This window comes from Diceros bicornis, chromosome 28 (genome assembly GCF_020826845.1).
Source record: "Diceros bicornis minor isolate mBicDic1 chromosome 28, mDicBic1.mat.cur, whole genome shotgun sequence".
In the NCBI taxonomy this organism is placed as follows: Eukaryota; Metazoa; Chordata; class Mammalia; order Perissodactyla; family Rhinocerotidae; genus Diceros; species Diceros bicornis.
Window position 1 is genome coordinate 40,529,242 of NC_080767.1, and position 18,173 is coordinate 40,547,414.

At 59.4% G+C, this 18,173-nt stretch overlaps 1 protein-coding gene across 1 annotated transcript in view; it reads left to right on the forward strand.

Annotated features, from left to right (window-relative positions):
- The first annotated feature begins 1,608 nt into the window (after nucleotides 1–1,608).
- The window catches only part of ADAMTSL2 (ADAMTS like 2), a 38,077-nt gene continuing 21,512 nt past the window's right edge, over nucleotides 1,609–18,173 (forward strand). The window contains exons 1-9 of the mRNA XM_058524795.1: nucleotides 1,609–1,663; nucleotides 3,418–3,508; nucleotides 4,088–4,230; nucleotides 5,126–5,201; nucleotides 6,399–6,501; nucleotides 7,034–7,179; nucleotides 7,307–7,430; nucleotides 10,294–10,374; nucleotides 12,872–13,047. Of these exons, the coding sequence (XP_058380778.1) occupies nucleotides 3,419–3,508; nucleotides 4,088–4,230; nucleotides 5,126–5,201; nucleotides 6,399–6,501; nucleotides 7,034–7,179; nucleotides 7,307–7,430; nucleotides 10,294–10,374; nucleotides 12,872–13,047 (939 nt within the window). The 5' untranslated portion in view covers nucleotides 1,609–1,663; nucleotide 3,418. The remainder of the gene's footprint in view (nucleotides 1,664–3,417; nucleotides 3,509–4,087; nucleotides 4,231–5,125; nucleotides 5,202–6,398; nucleotides 6,502–7,033; nucleotides 7,180–7,306; nucleotides 7,431–10,293; nucleotides 10,375–12,871; nucleotides 13,048–18,173) is intronic.

The following is an 18,173-nucleotide window of genomic DNA, read 5'->3' on the forward strand; positions in this document are numbered from 1 at the left end:
GATGAAGAAGCCTTGCCTCCTGGAGGGTTCTGGGGAGGATGAACACCACGTCAGGACCCGGTGGATGGAGAGCATGTGCTCAGTAAGAGCGCCGGGTCCCTGATGTGCTGTTTACTAGATGTGTGACCTTGGGCGTCACTCCACAGGCTTGGCGCCTCAGTTCCTCCATCTGTAAAATGGGGATAACGAAGATGCTGCCCTCATAACTCTTGGCACCTAGGAAGAACTCAGTACAGGGCAGTGGGCATTGCTGTTTCTACTACTGTTATTCCTACCCAATCATTCCTATCGGTGGCCAGACACAAGGCAGAATTCACCCAGGGGTGGAATCATTCTCAGGTCGTCATGGGGGCAACTGAAGGAGCTTGTCACAGTCCCTTCCAGCATGAAGGACGGAGGGGAAGAGAAGGGTTTTCCAGGTGCCGCTGTGGGCCTACATCTGTGGCGCAGAGGCAGGGGGATGGACGAAATGGCTCGGACGAAATGGCTCAGACGACCTTACAAAGTGTGGCCCTGCTTCCGCCCCCACCTTCTGGAGGTGCCTCTGTACTCCAGGAAGGCAGGCTCTGGGGAGCCTGGCCTGCGAGGTGCAGGTGCCCGGCCTTGCTTGGGTGCGGCTTGCAGTGTCTTGGGTCTGCCTGGGTTGCCGGGGGCTGGAGCGCGTGCTGCTTGCCCCGTGCTCTTCTCCACGCTCTGACTCAGCAGGAACACAGGCCTGGAGCCCCACGCCTGGCCTGCCAGGAGCTGCCCAGCTGGCCCGGGCCCAGCCAGGCCACTACACCCTGCCAAGCTTGTGCTGAACATCTGCACAGAGTTCCCCACGCCTCTCCCCACTGGCCCTGGCCATTCTGGCTGTCTGGTCAGCAGGCCGTGGGCACTTCTGTTCCTTCCCTGGAGCCCTTGGCTGATCCCTCACTGGACCTCCCTCCGTCCTTCCACCTGCATGGGCCTCTGCTTCCCAGGAGAATCTCTGGGTGATTGGCTGGGTGACCTTGGAGCATGGTGTCCCCTCTGGACCTCACATTTCCCGTCTGTAAAGTGGAGCTATCCGCCTGGACGCCTTATACACCCCAGACTCCATTCTGGGGAGTGTCCAAGACTGGGCCCCCTTCTTCCCTCTGGAGGCAGAAATCGGAGAGGCGGGGGCTGGGGCTCACCTTCACCACTGCCAGCCTCCCCCGTGACCCCAGGCTCCTGGCTGCACTGTCTGGACACCCCGACACACGGTCCTGACTTCTGGACCCGGGAGGGCGGCCTCCCCGCTCGCTGCTCCTGGGCCGCTGCCGGCAGCCGTCAGCAGGCAGCTGGGCCGGCCTGGCCGGGCTCCAGAGGCGCGGAGCGGGTTAAAGTGTGCGCCAGGCCGGCCGGCGGCGGGCGGGGGAGCAGCCTGGTGGGAAGTGTGAGTTCCTCCCTGTCTGCCTGACAGCTATAAAGGCGGCCGCGCCGCAGAGCCGCCACTGGGCTGCGCGCCTCCCTGGGAACCCCCTCTCGTGGGTGCTCTTTGAAGTGGAGGAGCCGGCAGGAGGGAGGAGGAGGAAGGGAGAGAAGCAGAGCCCGCAGCTCTCTGTGCTCCGAGCCTCCCCCTGCCCGTGCACCTGGCGCCGCCAGCCCACAGCGGCTCGGCCCCTTTCTCCAGAAGGACAACCTGCTGACCCCGGGCCAGGTAGGCCACCTTGACCCGTCCGCTTCCCACTGCAGCCCTCCCAGGACACAAGATGCAGCCCTGAGGGGGCTAGGGGCAGAGCATCCCCCAGCCCCCTCAGGGAGCTGTTACCGTAACAGAAGGAGGGCTCGTGGGGAGGGGTCCAGACCCTCAAAATGCGGCGACAGTGGGCCTTCAGCTCCCAGCCTCGGGCGCCTGAAGTTCTTCTTTGCCCCGCAAGCCTCTCCCGCTGGCCAGTGGCTGTTTTTGGACCCGAGGGAGGGATGGATCCCGCGTGAGCGGGGCCTGGCCTGTAGCCAGCGGTGTCTGGGAGCCTTAATGAAAACCAAGTGTGAGGCCAGCTCAGCACCTGTCTTCAGCGGCAGGCAGGAGCGGGGGCACCAATTAGCCAATGGGATGGCTGAGGGGGGCTCTGTGCTTGTGTGAGGCTGGAGGGGGATGCAGATGGAGGCCTGTGGGGGAGGGGTGGCAGACAGGGCCGGGAGCTGGCAGGCAGGCAGCTGGTGAGATGGGGGGGGTCTCCACACTCCAGGGGGTACTGCTGTCTTGCCCGGGCAGGAACATTCTTAGGGTGCAAGGGTGTTGTTGGTGTAGCTCCTGAAAGTCTGCAGGTGCTTAAGCTGCAAGGAAAGGTGGGTTTGATGGAGGAGAGGCGGGGCAGATTTGGAGTTGGCATCAGGGCTGGCGGGGGTGGGGGGACTCTTGCACCTTCTTTTCCTGGAATTAGCCAGGTTTGCTCTGGGGTCTGGGGACTAGTCAGCCACCTTGCTGTGTGGCTTTGGGCAAGCTGGCTTCCCTTTCTGGGTTCCAGGGGGATGGGCTTGGTGGTTTCTGAAACCCCTTCTTTGAGTCACTGGCAAGTGACACTCAGAACCTGCGACAAACCCTGGACAGAGGCCACTATAGGCCCCTGTTCCTCCCTTCTGGGGAGCAGGGGTCTGTGCTGAGGAAGCAGACGGGGGAGGCTGAGGGCCCAGGAGGCTGCAGGTTCCCCTCGGTTTGACCCCTGGCAGGGAGGTCAAGTGTTTTGGGCTGGGGTGCTGACTTGTCGGGAAGAAGCACACCACACACCACACTCCAGGGCACGAGCTGTGCATCTTCCCTCTGGAGGGTGGGGGCAGAGATACCCAGTCTCTGACCGGCCTGAGCTCCCCGCGGGCCCCAGGCCCAGCACCCCAGGGGCAGGGGGAAAGCTGTGGCCAGGGAAGGGAGGGGCCTGGCAGAGCCCGTGGCATCCATGGACCTGTCTAGCAGCTCCACACAGCCGGTGGGCAGGGTCACTCTCCCACGTGGTCAGCAAGTGCTGAGCAGGTAAAAATCCCAAAGTGCTCTTGCTTGGGCCAGTTCTAGGCCAAGGTGATGGCCCAGTCCTGGTCCTCGGCTCCTTTATCCGGTGGACGAAGCCTGGGCCTATAGCCTCCTCAGGTGTCCCTGGTTTTCTCCACAGGCATTGTCCTGGGAGCTCAGGTATTCAGAGGCAAAGTGTGGCACACGTCCCCACATGTGCTCAGATCAGGAGTGGCAAGACTTAGCACACACACCACCACCCTTGTATCTCAAGCCTGTGGCAGGCATCTCTAATCACTCACTGAGCCCTCCCAACAGGGCCACCAGGCAGCCACTACCAACCGATCCCAGATCACCTCTGGGCCTCGGCACTGGGGGAGCCCCAGGGCTCTTTCCTAAAGCGGACCCTGGTCAGCTGACAGAGGAGCTGGGCCTGGCCTGGTGGTGACAGTGGCCTTGCTTCCTAGGATGGACGGCAGACTGTGGCCTTCACATTGGGTCTGGTCCCTGCTGGCTCTGGTACTCGTGGCTGGAGGTGTGGCGTCCACTGGGGCCACGGTGAGTGGGGAGCATGTCCCTCACCCAGATGGGCTGATGTGGGAGGGGCTGTGTGACAAGTGTGGGGCACGTGACCAGGGGTCCCGGGATACCTTCCCCAAGCCCGTCTCAGCTCCCAGGAACATGTCTTACAAGCCCATCAGACCAGCCCCCGTGCAGGGGGCTCTGCTGCTGTGGAACCCTTACCGGTTTGGCAGGACAGGGCTGAGGGGGCTGAGAGCTTTCCTTCTGAGCCAGGGCCTGGAGTGAGACGTGGAGACACAGTGGGCTCGTGTCCTGCAGGACCCAGGTGGGGCCCTGGGCTCAGGGGAGAAAGGAAGTAAGGACGGTCAGGTGCAGCCTCAGGATCCCACTGAGCTCCCAGGAGGGTCCAGATCTCAAGGTCGGGAGAACCCAAGGCCCACAGCTTCCTGGGAGGTCCCTCCAAGACTGCCCTGGAGATCTGAGCCCAGGCTTCCCAGTGACCTGGTCGGCGGCCATCCAGGGGGCTGTGTCTTCCTGTTCAGGGCCCCGGGACGGCCGGCCCGGGCTGCCTGGTGCTCCAGCCTTCTCTAATCATCTGTGGGGACTCTCACCCAGGACAACAGCCCGACGTCCAACAGCCTGGAGGGGGGCGCTGACGCCACCGCCTACTGGTGGGGGGAGTGGACCAAGTGGACGGCCTGCTCTCGCAGCTGCGGGGCCGGGGTGACGTCCCAGGAGCGGCACTGCCTGCAGCAGAGGTATGGGGGCATGCAGGTGGCCCTGAGGGGCTGGCGTGAGGGTGGGGAAGCCAGGACAGGAAAGGAAGGCCTGGGAGGGGGGCAGCCTGGCCTTCTGTCCGGGGCAGTGGGTGATGGGTGGGGGTCTCAGGCTGGGAGGGGGTCTTCAGTCTGAGGCAGCACAGGCCAGGTCAGCGACTCAGTCTTTTCATGGACCTCTGCTGGGGACGTGGCTCCTGATGGGTCCTGGGCCATGGTGTCCCAAGGTTCATCCTGCTCTGGGGCGTTGGGGACAGCCCTTTCATGAGAAAGCAGGATCCATCTCTAGGGCTCTTTCAATGAGGGGTGAGGTCCACCCTGGCCTTCTTTTCTGAAGACCGTGTTAAATAAACATGTGGAAAAGCATATGGTGGGGTGGTTACTGTCAGGCAGACCTGGGTTCAAATTTTGCCTCTGTTACTTCCTAGCTGTGTGACCTCAGGCAAGTCACTTAACCTCTCTGAGCATCAGTTTCTTCATTGGTGGAGTGAAGATCATGCTAGAGCCCACCTGACGTTCTGAGAACACAGTAGACAACGTGTTTATGCACTTTAGCACAGGGCTGGGTACATGGCAAATGTTGTCGTTATTATTAATTCTGTGTACTAAGACCCCGTGCGATGTGCTGGGGATACAGAGGTGACTCGGATATGGCCCTCCCCTGGGAAGGGGCTGGGAATCACCCTCTGATGACTTGAATACGTGTGAGACAAGGAGGGGGCTCTGGTGGAACGGTGGGGGTGAGTGGGAAGGAAGGACCCTTTGGTCAGAGGGATCAGGGAGCCTGGAGGGGCCAGCCCAGAGGCAATCTGGAGCAGGAGCAGGGTTGGGGCCTGCAGCTCGCAGCCCTAGCTCAGAGCCCGCATCTTCCCACCAGGAGGACGTCTGTCACTGGCACTGGGAACAGGACCTGCACGGGCACGTCCAAGCGGTACCAGCTGTGCCGTGTGCAGGTGAGGCCCGCCCCCCTTTTGGCAGGTCTCAGGGCGTCTTCTTGGTGGCCCTTGGGCCCTCCGGACGCTCCGTCCTTGGCCTGCCCCTTACGTCCTGTTGAAGAGATGGATGGCGAGGGCCAGGCTCAGAGCTCCCCTTTCATTCATTAAATCAAATCTGTGGCACCCACCCTGTGCTCCGGCAAGTGCGGGGACGAGGAGGCCTCGCTTCTGCTGGGTGAGCTTGAAGTGTGGCCTCAAGGTCTGAGGTCTCTGGCTGCAGCCCCCCTTTGCTCACAAGTTCTGCACCAGGTGCTCGCTGGGAGACTGACAGTCCCCACCTGTGAAACAGTCCCCCAGCAGCCCAGCTCCAGCCCCCCGTGAGCTCAGGCACCCTTAGCCTCTGCGGACTCCTGTTAACCATGAGTAGGCACCGAGGCGGTGGGGGCTGGACGGGAGGCGCCGACTCTCGTCCAGCCTCTGGGCAGCAATCAGTGGGGCCAAAGCCAATCTGAACACAAACTCTGGGGCGTGGGGCAGAGAGACAGCAAGCTGTTGGGGTCTCTGCTTGTGTCCCCATGTCCTGGCGTCCGTGTGTCTGCGCGTGTGCACAGGTGCAGGGAGTTAGGGGCTGAAGGGAGGCCAGTGGCTATATCTTCCGTGTTGGCATCACGGGTCAGCTGCCCACCTGGACGCTCACGAGCTCCAGAGGGAGACCCACCCCAGCCCAGGTTCCGGCCCCAGCAAGGCTTCTCCCTCTGCCCAGTGGGCACCTCTTCTATGAAGTCAGGTCCACCTTACTCTGTGCACTGTTCCAGGCGCTGTGGCTACAGCCGTGGACACACAGCCGAGCCTCTGCCCGAGGATGCAGCATGGGTGGGGAGCCAGCGGGAGCACAGCCAGAGCCTGGTGTCCCTTCCCCTTCACTGTGTAGCTGGGGAGAAGGCCAGGGTGGTGAGGAGATGAAGGGACCCTGCCCAGAGCGTGAGGAGAGCCAGCACATGTGGGTGTTTGAGGGACAGTGGCTGCCCTTCCTCTTGTCCTCGCTCCTTCCAGAGAGCGAGTGAGATGGAGAGAGAGAAGGAGAGTCCATCCCATGGGCCACGGCCCTGGCGCAGCTGTCCGGGCTGCAGCCACTTCCTGCTCAGCCGGGACAAAAATACCTTTGTCGGGCCGAGTTCCTCCTGGAGCCTCCCTCCTCGTCTTCTCCCTTCCCAGGAGTGTCCGCCGGACGGGAGGAGCTTCCGCGAGGAGCAGTGCATCTCCTTCAATTCCCACATGTACAACGGGCGGACGCACCAGTGGAAGCCCCTCTACCCCGGTACCGAGGCCCGGGGACACCCAGCGGGGAACAGAGTGCGGGGGCGGCCCTTCCACATCCTGGAAGGACCCACACCCAATGGGTCACCTCCTGGGGACAATGGGAAGAAATATCCTCGTCCAGTGCCTGGGCAGGTGGGGAAACTGAGGCCCAGAGGGAGGGGTCTTGTCGAAGGTCCCAGGCAGTTCTGGCAACCGTGTAAATGAGTTGGCCTCTCCTGCTCACCGCGTAGGTGCTGGGTGCCCAGGGCCGGCAGCCCAGAGCCGTCAATTGGCTCAGACCTCCTGCAGAGGGGGAAATGCCCCCCACTCCCTGGAGGCAGAGAGTGGAACTCACAGAGGCTGGACTGGGCCAGACCACCTGCATCTTGGTCCATTTCTGCCACTGACACCCTGGGCAAGTCCCTTCCACTCTCCAGCCTCAGTTTCCCTACCTGTGCAATAGGGAGTGGGTGCTGTCTCAGTGGGAGGAAGAGGGGAAGTCCCTGATCCGGCCCCCCTCCCCGCCCTGAGACCCCCCTCTCTCCCCCCAGATGACTACGTCCACATCTCCAGCAAGCCGTGCGACCTGCACTGCACCACCGTGGACGGCCAGCGGCAGCTCATGGTCCCCGCCCGCGACGGCACGTCCTGCAAGCTCACCGACCTGCGAGGGGTTTGCGTGTCTGGAAAATGTGAGGTTGTTAAACATTGTAGCAAAAGTACCACTGGCCTCATTGTGCCGACCGCCCACCTGTGCCCCCGCGGTGGTGGCGGCCCGGGGCCTCGGCGCCCTCCCAGCAGCCCTCTCGCCTCCCTTTCTGCAGCCCATCGGCTGTGACGGGGTGCTCTTCTCCACCCACACGCTGGACAAGTGCGGCGTCTGCCAGGGGGACGGTAGCAGCTGCACCCACGTGACAGGCAATTACCGCAAGGGGAACACCCACCTCGGTAAGAGCTCCCTGTGCCTGCAGCTGGTCCCCAGGATGAGCCCGTCCCCACCTGCAGAGTGAAAGGTCCTTCCCCTCCTGGGCCGCCTGAGCCTCCGCCCATGCCCAGATGGGCCAGCCAGGTGCTCTGGAAGGCCTCCTTTGGCTGGGAATAACGAGCTGCTCTCTGTTGAGCACCTGCTAAATACCAGGTGCCACAGTGTGCACCTGGCTTGGGGATCATGCTTGGCCTTTGCAGCAGCCTGCAGGGAGGTGTTAACACCACACTTACAAGGGGGAAACTGAGGCACGAGTCCCATCCTCATAGCTGGTATGAGATCTGTGTCTGGGCAGGCGGATTCTGGGGTCTAACCCTCAAACCCGAGTTTCTGAAGGCTGAAGGGCTGCAGAGGCTCCCACCAGCTCCAGGCAGGCTGCCATGCAGAGCCAGCCCTCCCTGCCTAGGGCAGTCCGTTCTCCCAGCCACACCCGCCTGGCCTGATGTTTGCGACCAGCTCTGGGCCAGCCCTCACGGGCGCTGGGGTAGGGGTGGGGGTCTGTGCAGGTGACAGAACCTTGTACTTTTGGAAGGATGTCACTTACAACACTCAGCGTTGGACTGAATACATTCCTTGGTCTCAGTAAATGCTGCTAGGATTAGACTGGGTTATCAGCCTCCAGATTGGGGAAGGCAGGGCAGCTTGAAACTCACTTAGCAGATGGGGAAACTGAGGCCCTGAATGGGAATTGCCTGCTTAGGGTGAGCCGGGAGAGTCTGGATTAGAACCAACCCCAACAGAGCCACCGTGGACCCAGCTGTTGGGACCCTGGCCATGCCCTGGCGGTGGAGGGAACTGCCTCCCCTACCCCACACAAGGGATAATTTCAGAGTTAGTGTTAGGGCTTGGACATGAGAGCCATGGATGGGTGTGCTGGACCGAAGAGGGTTAGGGTAAAGAAAGGAGGGGTGTCTTGAGAGGAAGGCCCTGGGCAGAGCAGCACACGTGGTCTCAATAATGCGTGGCGAGTGTGGTGGGCCGAGACCACTTTCTCTGGAGGCCTCTCTATGTGAAGGGGCGCAAGCAAAGGCGCCTTGCACTTCCTCCCTTCCTTTCACAACTGCTCGCAGGGCTTCCTGCCAGACCTGGGGCACGGAGACGGCAGGGGCAGCGTGCAGAAAGTGCATCTCTTTCTGAGCAGCTGCTCTGTGCCAGGCACCACGGGCTGCAGTAAGGCCCAGTAGTCAAGGCTCATGCCTCATGGCAGTCTTGGCGTGGGGGGCAGGCTGGCACAAAACAGCACCGACTACTCTACCGAGCGCTTACTGTGCACTGAGCCCGGTCAGGCCCGCCCCGCAGCATCTACAATGCAGGTGCTACCTCTGGCTCAATTTTACAGATGCAGAAACAGGCAGAGCAAGGTTAGGGAGCTAGTCTGAGGGCACACAGCCAGAAGTGGCAGAGCTGAGGCTGAACCCAGACAGCCTGGCTCCTGGATCTGTGGTCCTAACCACTGACCACACTCTGCCCTGACAAACGTATGTGGGAGGGCCCTGCAGGGTGCGGGAGACGATTATTAAATGCTCCGGAATCTCGTGAGCTGGTTGCTAATTTAAAAATTAACGTATATAAAGCTACATTTAAATAAATGATATTTAAACAAAGTCATCATTTCCTGATGGCCTTACCTCTGTAACTGTCTCACCTGTGCGGTGGAGATGCCGCAGCAACGGGTGAGCCACTGTGCCCCTCTTCCCACCTCTGCTCCCAGCAACAGCACGTGGGAGCTTGAAACTGGCTGCGGTGGCAGTGTTTACACCGCGGAAATTGGCCAGTAGGACGGGTCAGAGCTCCTCTCACTGTCCCACCAAAAGAGCCGGTTGTTAAACGTTTACCAGCCGCTGCTGGCTGGGAGGGACAGGCTCAGGGTCTCCAGTGCCCTGTGAAAGGTGGCAGGCAGGGAGAGGATGACGTGCGGTGCTGGCCTGTGGGAGCAGCTCACCAGGCAGCCAAGCGCACAGGGATCCTCCAGTCCTCGTACGGGAACCTGTGACGTGAGCAACAGCCACAGCAAACCTGGATGTCTGAGAGCCCCCCTCACTGTCTTCTCCCGGGAGACTTTTCCATCTTAGGACTTTTAAATCTCTCCTTCTCCCTAGCCACCCCTCTATCCCTTCCTCAGACCTCTGCCCCCCAGAACCCTCGGTCCCTTTGTTGGGGGGTTCCTGGTGGTCTCTGTGCCCGCCCCTCACCTGACGCGGGGTGTCGATGACAGGCTCTGAGCTGACCTCGGCTGGGCCTCATACTTTCTCATCAGCATCTTGGAATGTGGCAAGCTTTTAAAATCAACGTGACGTTGTGACAAGACGGGCTTTTTAAATCCTAATAGTGACGATGCCCTCAGGGCCAGGCTCTGTGCTGTGCAGTCTCTCAACATCGCCTAGAGTGGGAGCCGTTATCCCTGTGTAGGGATGAGGAAACTGAGGCCTGAGGGCTCTGGCAACTCGGTCAGGGTCACCCCGGTGATACGTGGCAGAGTAGGACCCAAGTCCATTTGACTGGCAGATTTAAGGTCCTGGTGGCCCACAGTGTCCCTCGGGAGGGGTTGGGCAGGTACCATTGAGCGTCAGGGAAGCCAGGTAAACCTGGGCCCCTGCCTGGGCGGCGGGTCAGCCCTCCGATGGCCCGGGGCATTTTGGTAGGGCCTGGGACTCACCTCTCTGCCCGGTGGGGGTGTGGTTGTTGGGGGTGGGGCTGCCCTTAGACTGTGCCCCTCACCCACGAGGAGCACGGGAGGGTGGTGACTGCCATCAAGAGGTGCCTTTACAATCGAGAGGCCGTGGCCATAGCTAGACCTGCTGGTCACTGTCGTCCCATCTCCCCCAGGTTACTCTCTGGTGACCCACATCCCAGCCGGCGCCCGAGACATCCAGATCGTGGAGCGGAAGAAGTCCGCCGACGTCCTGGGTGCGTACGTGCGGCCTGGGCAGCTGCCTTACCTGGGCTTGTGGTTCTCACGGGGCAAAATGTGTGGGTAGAAGGGACGCTTGACCCTGGATCCCTTCCTGCGGGAGAGGGATGGGCCTAGGAGCCAGAACGCGACCTGGATGTGTGTGTGTACGTGGGGTCATACGGAAGCCGACCTCACACCCGTGTGTGGAAGGACCTTGTCCTCGGAGCTGCTTGACCACGGAGGGGTCGTGACATCAGGTAGTGAGTTCCCTGTCCCTGGAGAGCCTGGCTGAGGCACAAGCTGGAGGTGTGGAGGTGGGGCCCCACCCCCCAGGCTGCGAGGAGTGAGACTCAGTTGGTGAGAAGGTGGAGGTACAGCGAGCAGAAGTAGGTGGCCAGTCGGAGGCCGTGGGCAACAAGAAGCAGAGGCAGGATTCAGACTCAGGTCTGGTGGCTCGCGAGTTGATGTTCTTGCCACTGGATGGTCCCTGGTGGGAAGCTGTACCTTGGCGGGGGTCCTCCAACTTGAGGCTTCTGCAGTTATTTGTATAGTGGCTGAGGCAGTGAGGCCCCAAGTTGGTGACAATTTCTGTAAAGTGTCCCTGTGTAGCTAGAGCCTTGGCCTGGCAATGTGCCTTGTCTGCACCCCCAGGGTGGCCTGAGGCCTTGATGGCTGTGGTAGGGAGATGTTGACACCTCGGAGCTGCCCTGTGTGAGACCGGCCGGGGACCCAGGGTGGGAAGGTGTTTCTGGTGGCTGGCTCACCTCCCTGTGTCTCAGGGCAGCTGCATGAGAGCCAGGACTGGTGGGGGGAAGCCCACCCTTCTGAGGGGAACCTGGGATGGGTCAGGCTTTGCTAAAAGTCCTCCAGGGAGAACTCGGCCCAGGCTCTCAGCCCTTCAGGCAGCAGGGCTCCAAGTGCTGCAGACCCAGAGCTCCAGCCCCCGCCCCAGCAGGTCTACACGCTGCGGGCCCCAGGCCTCTGCCAGGCCGGTTGCTCTGTAGCCCGCTGGGAGGGCGTTGAGGCCAGGAAACACCGTGTTCCCAGAGCTGGCTGCAGAGCAGTCGTTGCTGCAGCAGACGCGTGGAAATGCCAGGGGCGGCCTCGGAGCACGGGGAAAGCCACAGGAAGGAAGGTCGTTACCGTCAGGAAGCAGGTTTTGGACGCGGGCCGGGATTTAACCCCGCGCACATACCTGCAAGCCGGGTGGGGACACCCAGGCCCCAGCACGCGCTCCATCACGCATGGCTTGGACTCCCATTCTCGTAATTTTTTAACTACGTTGAGGGTATTTTTCCAGCAGACACGTCCTGCTTGTTGCGTCTGTCTGATAATAAATTAATTGCCCGGCTCCTCTGCCCGCGTTGCATCAGGAGCCTTGGACGCCGAACTCTTCCCTCCCTGGGGCCAGTCCCTGGAACTGACTCGAAGGACACCTCTGGAAGACACACTGTCCCCGGGTGTGAAGCCCGCCTCCTCACCCTGGCCCCCGGCCCCACGCCTCCAAGCGCCTCCACTCACCCTCCATCCTCAGCCCCCGGGAGGGCAGCGGCCCCCGACAGTCACACCAGCGCGCTGGGCCGTTGTTCCAGCCTCCAGGGCCTGCGGGAGACGGGCTGCTGGGGGTTGCATGCACATTCTTTCTGTCTGGGCGTCATCAGGCTGCAGTCAGGCCCTGGGAGCGGCCATCCTTCTGAGATCCTCTGTTCCAAGTGTCCACCCGCACCTCACCTCAGAGAGAAGGCCACAGAGAATGTTCCCTGGGCTGCTGTCAGCCATGCCTGGGAGAATGGATTCGTGGGGCAAATGGCCATGCAGGTTGCACCAGCGTGGCAGCAGAATGTTATGGTTCCCAGTGAGAATACTGAGCTGGTCAGCTTGGGGTGGTCTGGAAGGGCCTGCTGGGGCCGCTGGGACAGCCCTCTTGGCCAGCCAGGTCTGCAGCATCGTTCAGTGTGGACCCTGGAAGGGGCACTGAGGTCACCTCCCCATTGTCTGGGTGGGAAGCTGGGGATGACGACTCGCCTGGGGTCACACGGTGAGTCTGCAGCAGAGCCAGGCTAGATGGCCCAGCCTCGACCTGCCGACACCTGTCGTCCGGTGTGTGCCTTCCCCAGGTGCTGACCCTCCTGGTCAAGACCTGGCTGCTTGGTCCTGATGCTAGCTCATCACCTCGCAGCCCCCAGGCCCTTCAGTGGCAGCCAGAGTGACAGGACAAAATGGGCCCCGGGCCAGCTATCTCCAGTTGTCTAGACGAGCCCTTATTTAGTTTAGGCTGATAGGAAAGTTCATTCACGCCTCCTCAGCACTCACTGGCCAGGGCCAGAGGCTGGACGCAGACAGAGCGTCTGACTCCTCCGCGACGTGGAGTTTCCTGTCTTCAGGGTATCTGGGGAGGGTCCCGGGGACAGGCTGGCCACGGTTCCCTGAGCATGTGATGCTGCTCCTGCCTGCCCCTCTGTCCTCCCTCCAGCCTGTCCAGCTCACGTGACTGGGCGGCCTTGCCTTCAGCTCTTGCAGATGAAGCTGGCTACTACTTCTTCAACGGCAACTTCAAGGTGGACAGCCCCAAGAACTTCAACATCGCCGGCACGGTGGTCAAGTACCGGCGGCCTATGGACATCTACGAGACGGGCATTGAGTACATCGTGGCACAGGGGCCCACCAACCAGGGCCTGAACGTCATGGTGCGTGGGCCGCGGGCTGCGGGCAGCAGGGGCTGTGGGCACCGCTTCCCCAGGGAAGCCAGCAACAGGCAGGGGACTTCGGGGCCAGCGACACCACGTGGTAGCCCCATAGTGTGCAGGCACGCGGCAGCGTCTCCACTCAGCTTGGGGGGTGCCTCATTGGTTCACTCACTCACTCATTCATTCACTGATTCATGCCCTCCTTCATTCATTCACTCAGATTCTAATTCCTTCACTTAGCCTCCCATTTACTCATTAATTCATTGATTCAATTTGCCATTCACTCACTCACCCAACTACCCACTCTCATCCTCTCACTATGTAACCATTCATTCATTCATTCACTCATTCCGGCTGTTAGTACCCCTGCTGGATGGGCATAGCAGGAGGTTCTGTGCGGGTCATCAGGATCTGCAGGGGAGGCTAAACACAGACAGCTGGATGGAGGTGCAGGGACACAGGACCCACTCCCCACTCCACAGTTGGGGTTTTATGCCCCCCGTGTAGTCCCCTACCCCGTCCCCCGGACACTGGCGTTTCTGCCAGGTCCTCAATGCTGAGGGACCATGGCAGGGTTGTGGCCCTTGGCCCTCCCCAGACCTTGGCCCTGCCCCCTAGGATGCTCATGGCTTCTGGGGGCAGGGCACGGGTGTGAGCAGAGGGCAGGAGGGAGTTTGGGTCTGTCGTGCCCAGCTCGCTGGAGTTTTCCCATGGCGGGTGTCTGGTAATGAATGCCATTGCAGCTTGGTGCCCCAGCACGGAGAAAATGTAGAGGACTTGTCACCAAGATCAGATGATGTCCAGATGGGCAGTTCTGCTGCTCTTTGAGGCCTGCCGGCTTTTGTGGAGGCTGAGGGGCTTGGCGGGGACAGAGTCAACCCCCCTGAGCTGTTTGCATTTCCAAATCCCACCGTGGCGGGTGATCGCATCCTCACTTTATAGATGAAGCAACCTGGCACAGAGAGATCAGTGACTTGCCCAGGCGTTGACTCAGAAGTGGCACGAGTGGCCTTTGAACCCAGCTCAGTCAGTTGCCAGGGCCAGTGGTTTGTTGAACTGCTGTGCTGGAGGGGTCTCCTATTATGGGTGCTTCCCGCACCTCCCACACTGCCTCTCGGCTGAACAGCATCCCTGGGTGGCCTCAGAATCTAATGGGGCCACGTATTTCTACATCTTCCCTTGCCGCTGCCCCCGAGGCAGACTGGCCCCCTGGCCTCACCCCCTGGCGGAGGAGCTGTGCTGTAGGGCAAGGTCCCCAGGAAACAGACTCTGAGATGCACGTCTGTGTGCAGGAGGATTTGGGGGCGTGGTCTCAGGAACAGCATCTGTGAGGGGTGAGGGGTCAGGATGGAGCAGAGGGAGACGCTGAGCTGTGATACGGCTGTGACAGGAGCCGCAGCTGTGACAGGAGCCTCGGCTGCTCCCACCGGGATCTCTGGGGTTTCAGTGGCCCCTCAGGGTCGTTTCCAGTAGAGGCACGGGGTTTGGCCTAGTCCCTGTGTGCCCCAGAGGGAAGGGCATGACCTTGGGAGAGGCAGCTCTCTGTGGCTGAGGGAAATTCCTGGGGAGTGACTCAGCCGTGAACTGTGACCGCTCTGTCCCAGGCAGCTCGAGAAAGGGTGGGGCCTGGGGGCACACGACAGCCCCCACTCCAGTGCATCCCTTGTACTGCTCAGGTCCATTTGCTTTGCATAATGAGTTTGCCCTCAGTAGGAAGAGCCCCTCTTGAATTCCGGTTGGTTTCTTTCCTGGGGAGCCTTACGCCAAGGCTGGTGGGGTGAAATGCGCTGGTCTGGGGGCTGCCGCTGACTCCCATCATTTCCCTCCTCCACTGCCTGCTACAGATTCCCCTACCCTTGGCCAGCACCTCTGCTGGTCCAGGTGGCTTACCTGGCCAGGTGTCTCAGTCCCTCTTACCTGGGGGTCTGGGCTCCTGGTCTGGATGCCAGTCCAAGGCTGCTCACTTGTCCAGTTACCATCAAAATTGGACAAGGGGAGGGCCCGGCCCGGTGGCGCAAGCAGTTAAGTGCGCGTGCTCTGCTGCAGCGGCCCAGGGTTCGCAGGTTCGGATCCCGGGTACTCACTGACATACCGCTTGTTGAGCCATGCTGTGGCGGCGTCCCATATAAAGTAGAGGAAGAGGGCCACAGATATTAGCTCAGGGCCAGTCTTCCTCAAGAAAAAAGGGGAGGATTGGCATCAGATGTTAGCTCAGGGCTAGTCTTCCTCACACACACAAAAAAAATTGGACAAGGGGATACCAAGAGATGCCCATGGGAGCAGCAGGGAACCAGATGTCTTCTCTGCCACCAGGGTCAAAGCATCCATGTCTGTCCCTGGTGAGCAGATGTCACTGCCAGGCCAGTGACCCTGCCGCTGCTCTCTTGGCACAAGGTGCCCAAACAGACCAGCTGGTAGTCATAGCTTACAGTTTAATGAAGCTCTTGCTGTGTCTCCTGGTAGAAGTATTCTCCCCCTGGGAATCAGGATCTCTAGAGCCACAGACCCTAGAGCTGCAGGGACGGGAAACCCCAAATCCCTAAGTGGGTCCCTGGGACTCACAACTGTTGCTACTCCCACCTCTTGGTTCCCAGGTCCGCTGGGAATGAACACAGCACCACAATATGGCGATAGATTCAGAGTAGGTGTTGCATCATAGAGGGTTCCCTAAGGCCCCAGCCCCACAGGGTCCTGTTGTCCCTACACTGCACCTTGGCTTCACCTGCCATCACTCTAGCAGGCTGGCAGTTTCTGGGTGATGCAGCATTTGTAGGCCCATGGATCTCATGGTCATGGGCAAGCTATGGGTCCCTTTGTCCAATGCAATGTCATGTGGTGTCCTGTCTCAGTGGATCAAATACTCTCAGAGCCCTTGGATATTGGGGGTGGTGAGGCCCTGTGGCCGGGAAAGGCAAGCTTATATTCAGAATAAGATTAATCACTTGCCCTTCTAGGATAGAAGGGGTCTAATGTAATCAATGTGCTGTCATATAGCTGATGGTCTCCTCGAGGGAAGGTGCTGTACCCCAGGCTTAGTGTTGATGCTGGAAGGCTGGACACTCAGTCGTGGGGGTAGCTGGAGCAGCCTTGGTGAGTGAGAACCAATCTCTTGGGCCTGTGCATGGTTCCCATCCCTGCTACCGTGGCTGTTCCATTCATGCACCCATTGTGCCATCAGTGGGGTGACCAATGCCACAGGCTGGCCTGGTGTCAACTGGCAAAGCCATTCTATTACTCAGTTGTTTCATGCCCATCCCATAGTGCATTAACAAGGGATGCAGAGACCTTCACGTCTTATGCCCACTCCATTGATCCATTCACATGTATCCTCTAGACGTCCTCATCCCAGGTCTTAAAATCTTTCCCATCCAGGCTCTGGACCAACTAGCCAAGCCATTTGCCATGGCCCATGAGTCAGTGTATATTCTTACCTTGGACCACTCTGTTTTCCATACAGATTGATGATCACATCACTTGCACTGCCTGAAGCCCATCGGGAGGAGTCTCCTTCACTGCAGTTTTTCAGGACCGCCCCTTAACAGGGCTCTAGTGAGCTAGACCCCATTTTCAGCTTCACCCTCTTACCAAGCTCACCTGTCTCTGAATCCAGTTTGGCCATTTTTCTCCTCTCTGACTTCATCATAAGGGTACCCATGCAGCCCTAGCTGTGAGCTGAGAGAGAGATGCAGTGCAAGAGTCTGGGGTGATGGGAGTTTGAATCACCTGCTGATGCAGCTTTCTGTGTCCTCTGCCCCTGATTGTACCTAATCCTGGATGTGACACTTCCATCTTATAATGGATCACCACTGGGCCCTCCCAACCATGTAACTTAGTGGAGTTGACAGGACTCATGTATAACCTTCAGCTCTGGCTACATGGGTCACTTGATGTCTTGTGGTCAAAGAGTTCTATCTCTAGGAGGGTCTGGTAGCATGCCTGAGCTCTTTGTCGGATAATGTATAATTATTTATTGCAGGTGACATGACCTTGCTCCAGAACCCTAGGGGGTCTACATTATCATTTTCCTATCAAGGCTTACAGAAACTCCACACGACATCCTCCCCACCACAGATATCTCTATGACTGTAGGGTCAGCCGGGTATCACGGCTCGAGTGGCAGGCTGCTTGCACCACAGCCTGGACCTGCTAAAGAGCCCTTTCTCCTCAGGATGCCGCTCAGAGCTGGCAGCTTTTCATGTTGCCCAGGATATGGGTTGGACCCATATTCCTGCATGTGGACTATGCTGTGTTCAAAATTCTTCTTCATGATGGAGGGTATGAGATGCAATAATTTGCCCTTTACTTTCAAAAGGATGCCCTGGCATGCCCTAGACTACTGGACCCTGAAATTTTCACTGATGTGGAGGACACGGAATCTTAGTGGGAGTTAATCTCTGGCCCTCTGGAATACGTATGCTTTACCAAGGCCTCCCATGCCACTTCCTGCTCATCTGGTCTGATAACATGTCATCAATATAGAGGAGCAGTGTACTGTTCTGTAGAATGGTCCAGACCCCTTTGGACAGTATTCTGACAGGGAGTGGAGGAGTTGGCATAGCCCTGGGTCAAAACTGTAAGAGTATATTGTTGTCCATCCCATGTGAATGAAGACTGCTTCTGCTCTCTTTCCCGATAGAGGTAGAAAAGAACATATTTGCCAGATCAGGGGCTACGTGTGATCGACTTGAGGCCATGTGGGTCTGCTCTAGGAAAGATACCGTATCTGTCACAAAGCTGCAATTGGGGATCTTGCTCAGTTGAGTCTATAGCAGTTCACTGTCGTCCTCCTGGGTCTGTCTTGTTTCTGTAGGAGCCAACCTGTTGAATCAAATGGAGGATATGATGGGATCACCACCCCTGCATCTTTTAGGTCTTTGAGACTGGCTCCAATCTCTGTGTTTTTCCCCAAGATGCAACAGTGTTTTTGATTTATTCTCTTGCAGGGAGTTGGGGGTCAGGTTCACAGGCTTCCACTTAGCTGTCCCTGCTATGGTATCTCCTGCCCTCCAGGTCAAGGAGCCAACGTGAGGGTTCTGCCAGCTGTCCATTATGCACTGGGGCACTGGGTGAGCCTGGCATCTGGTGGACGTACTGTGAGCCATACTGGGGCCATACTTGGGCCATTA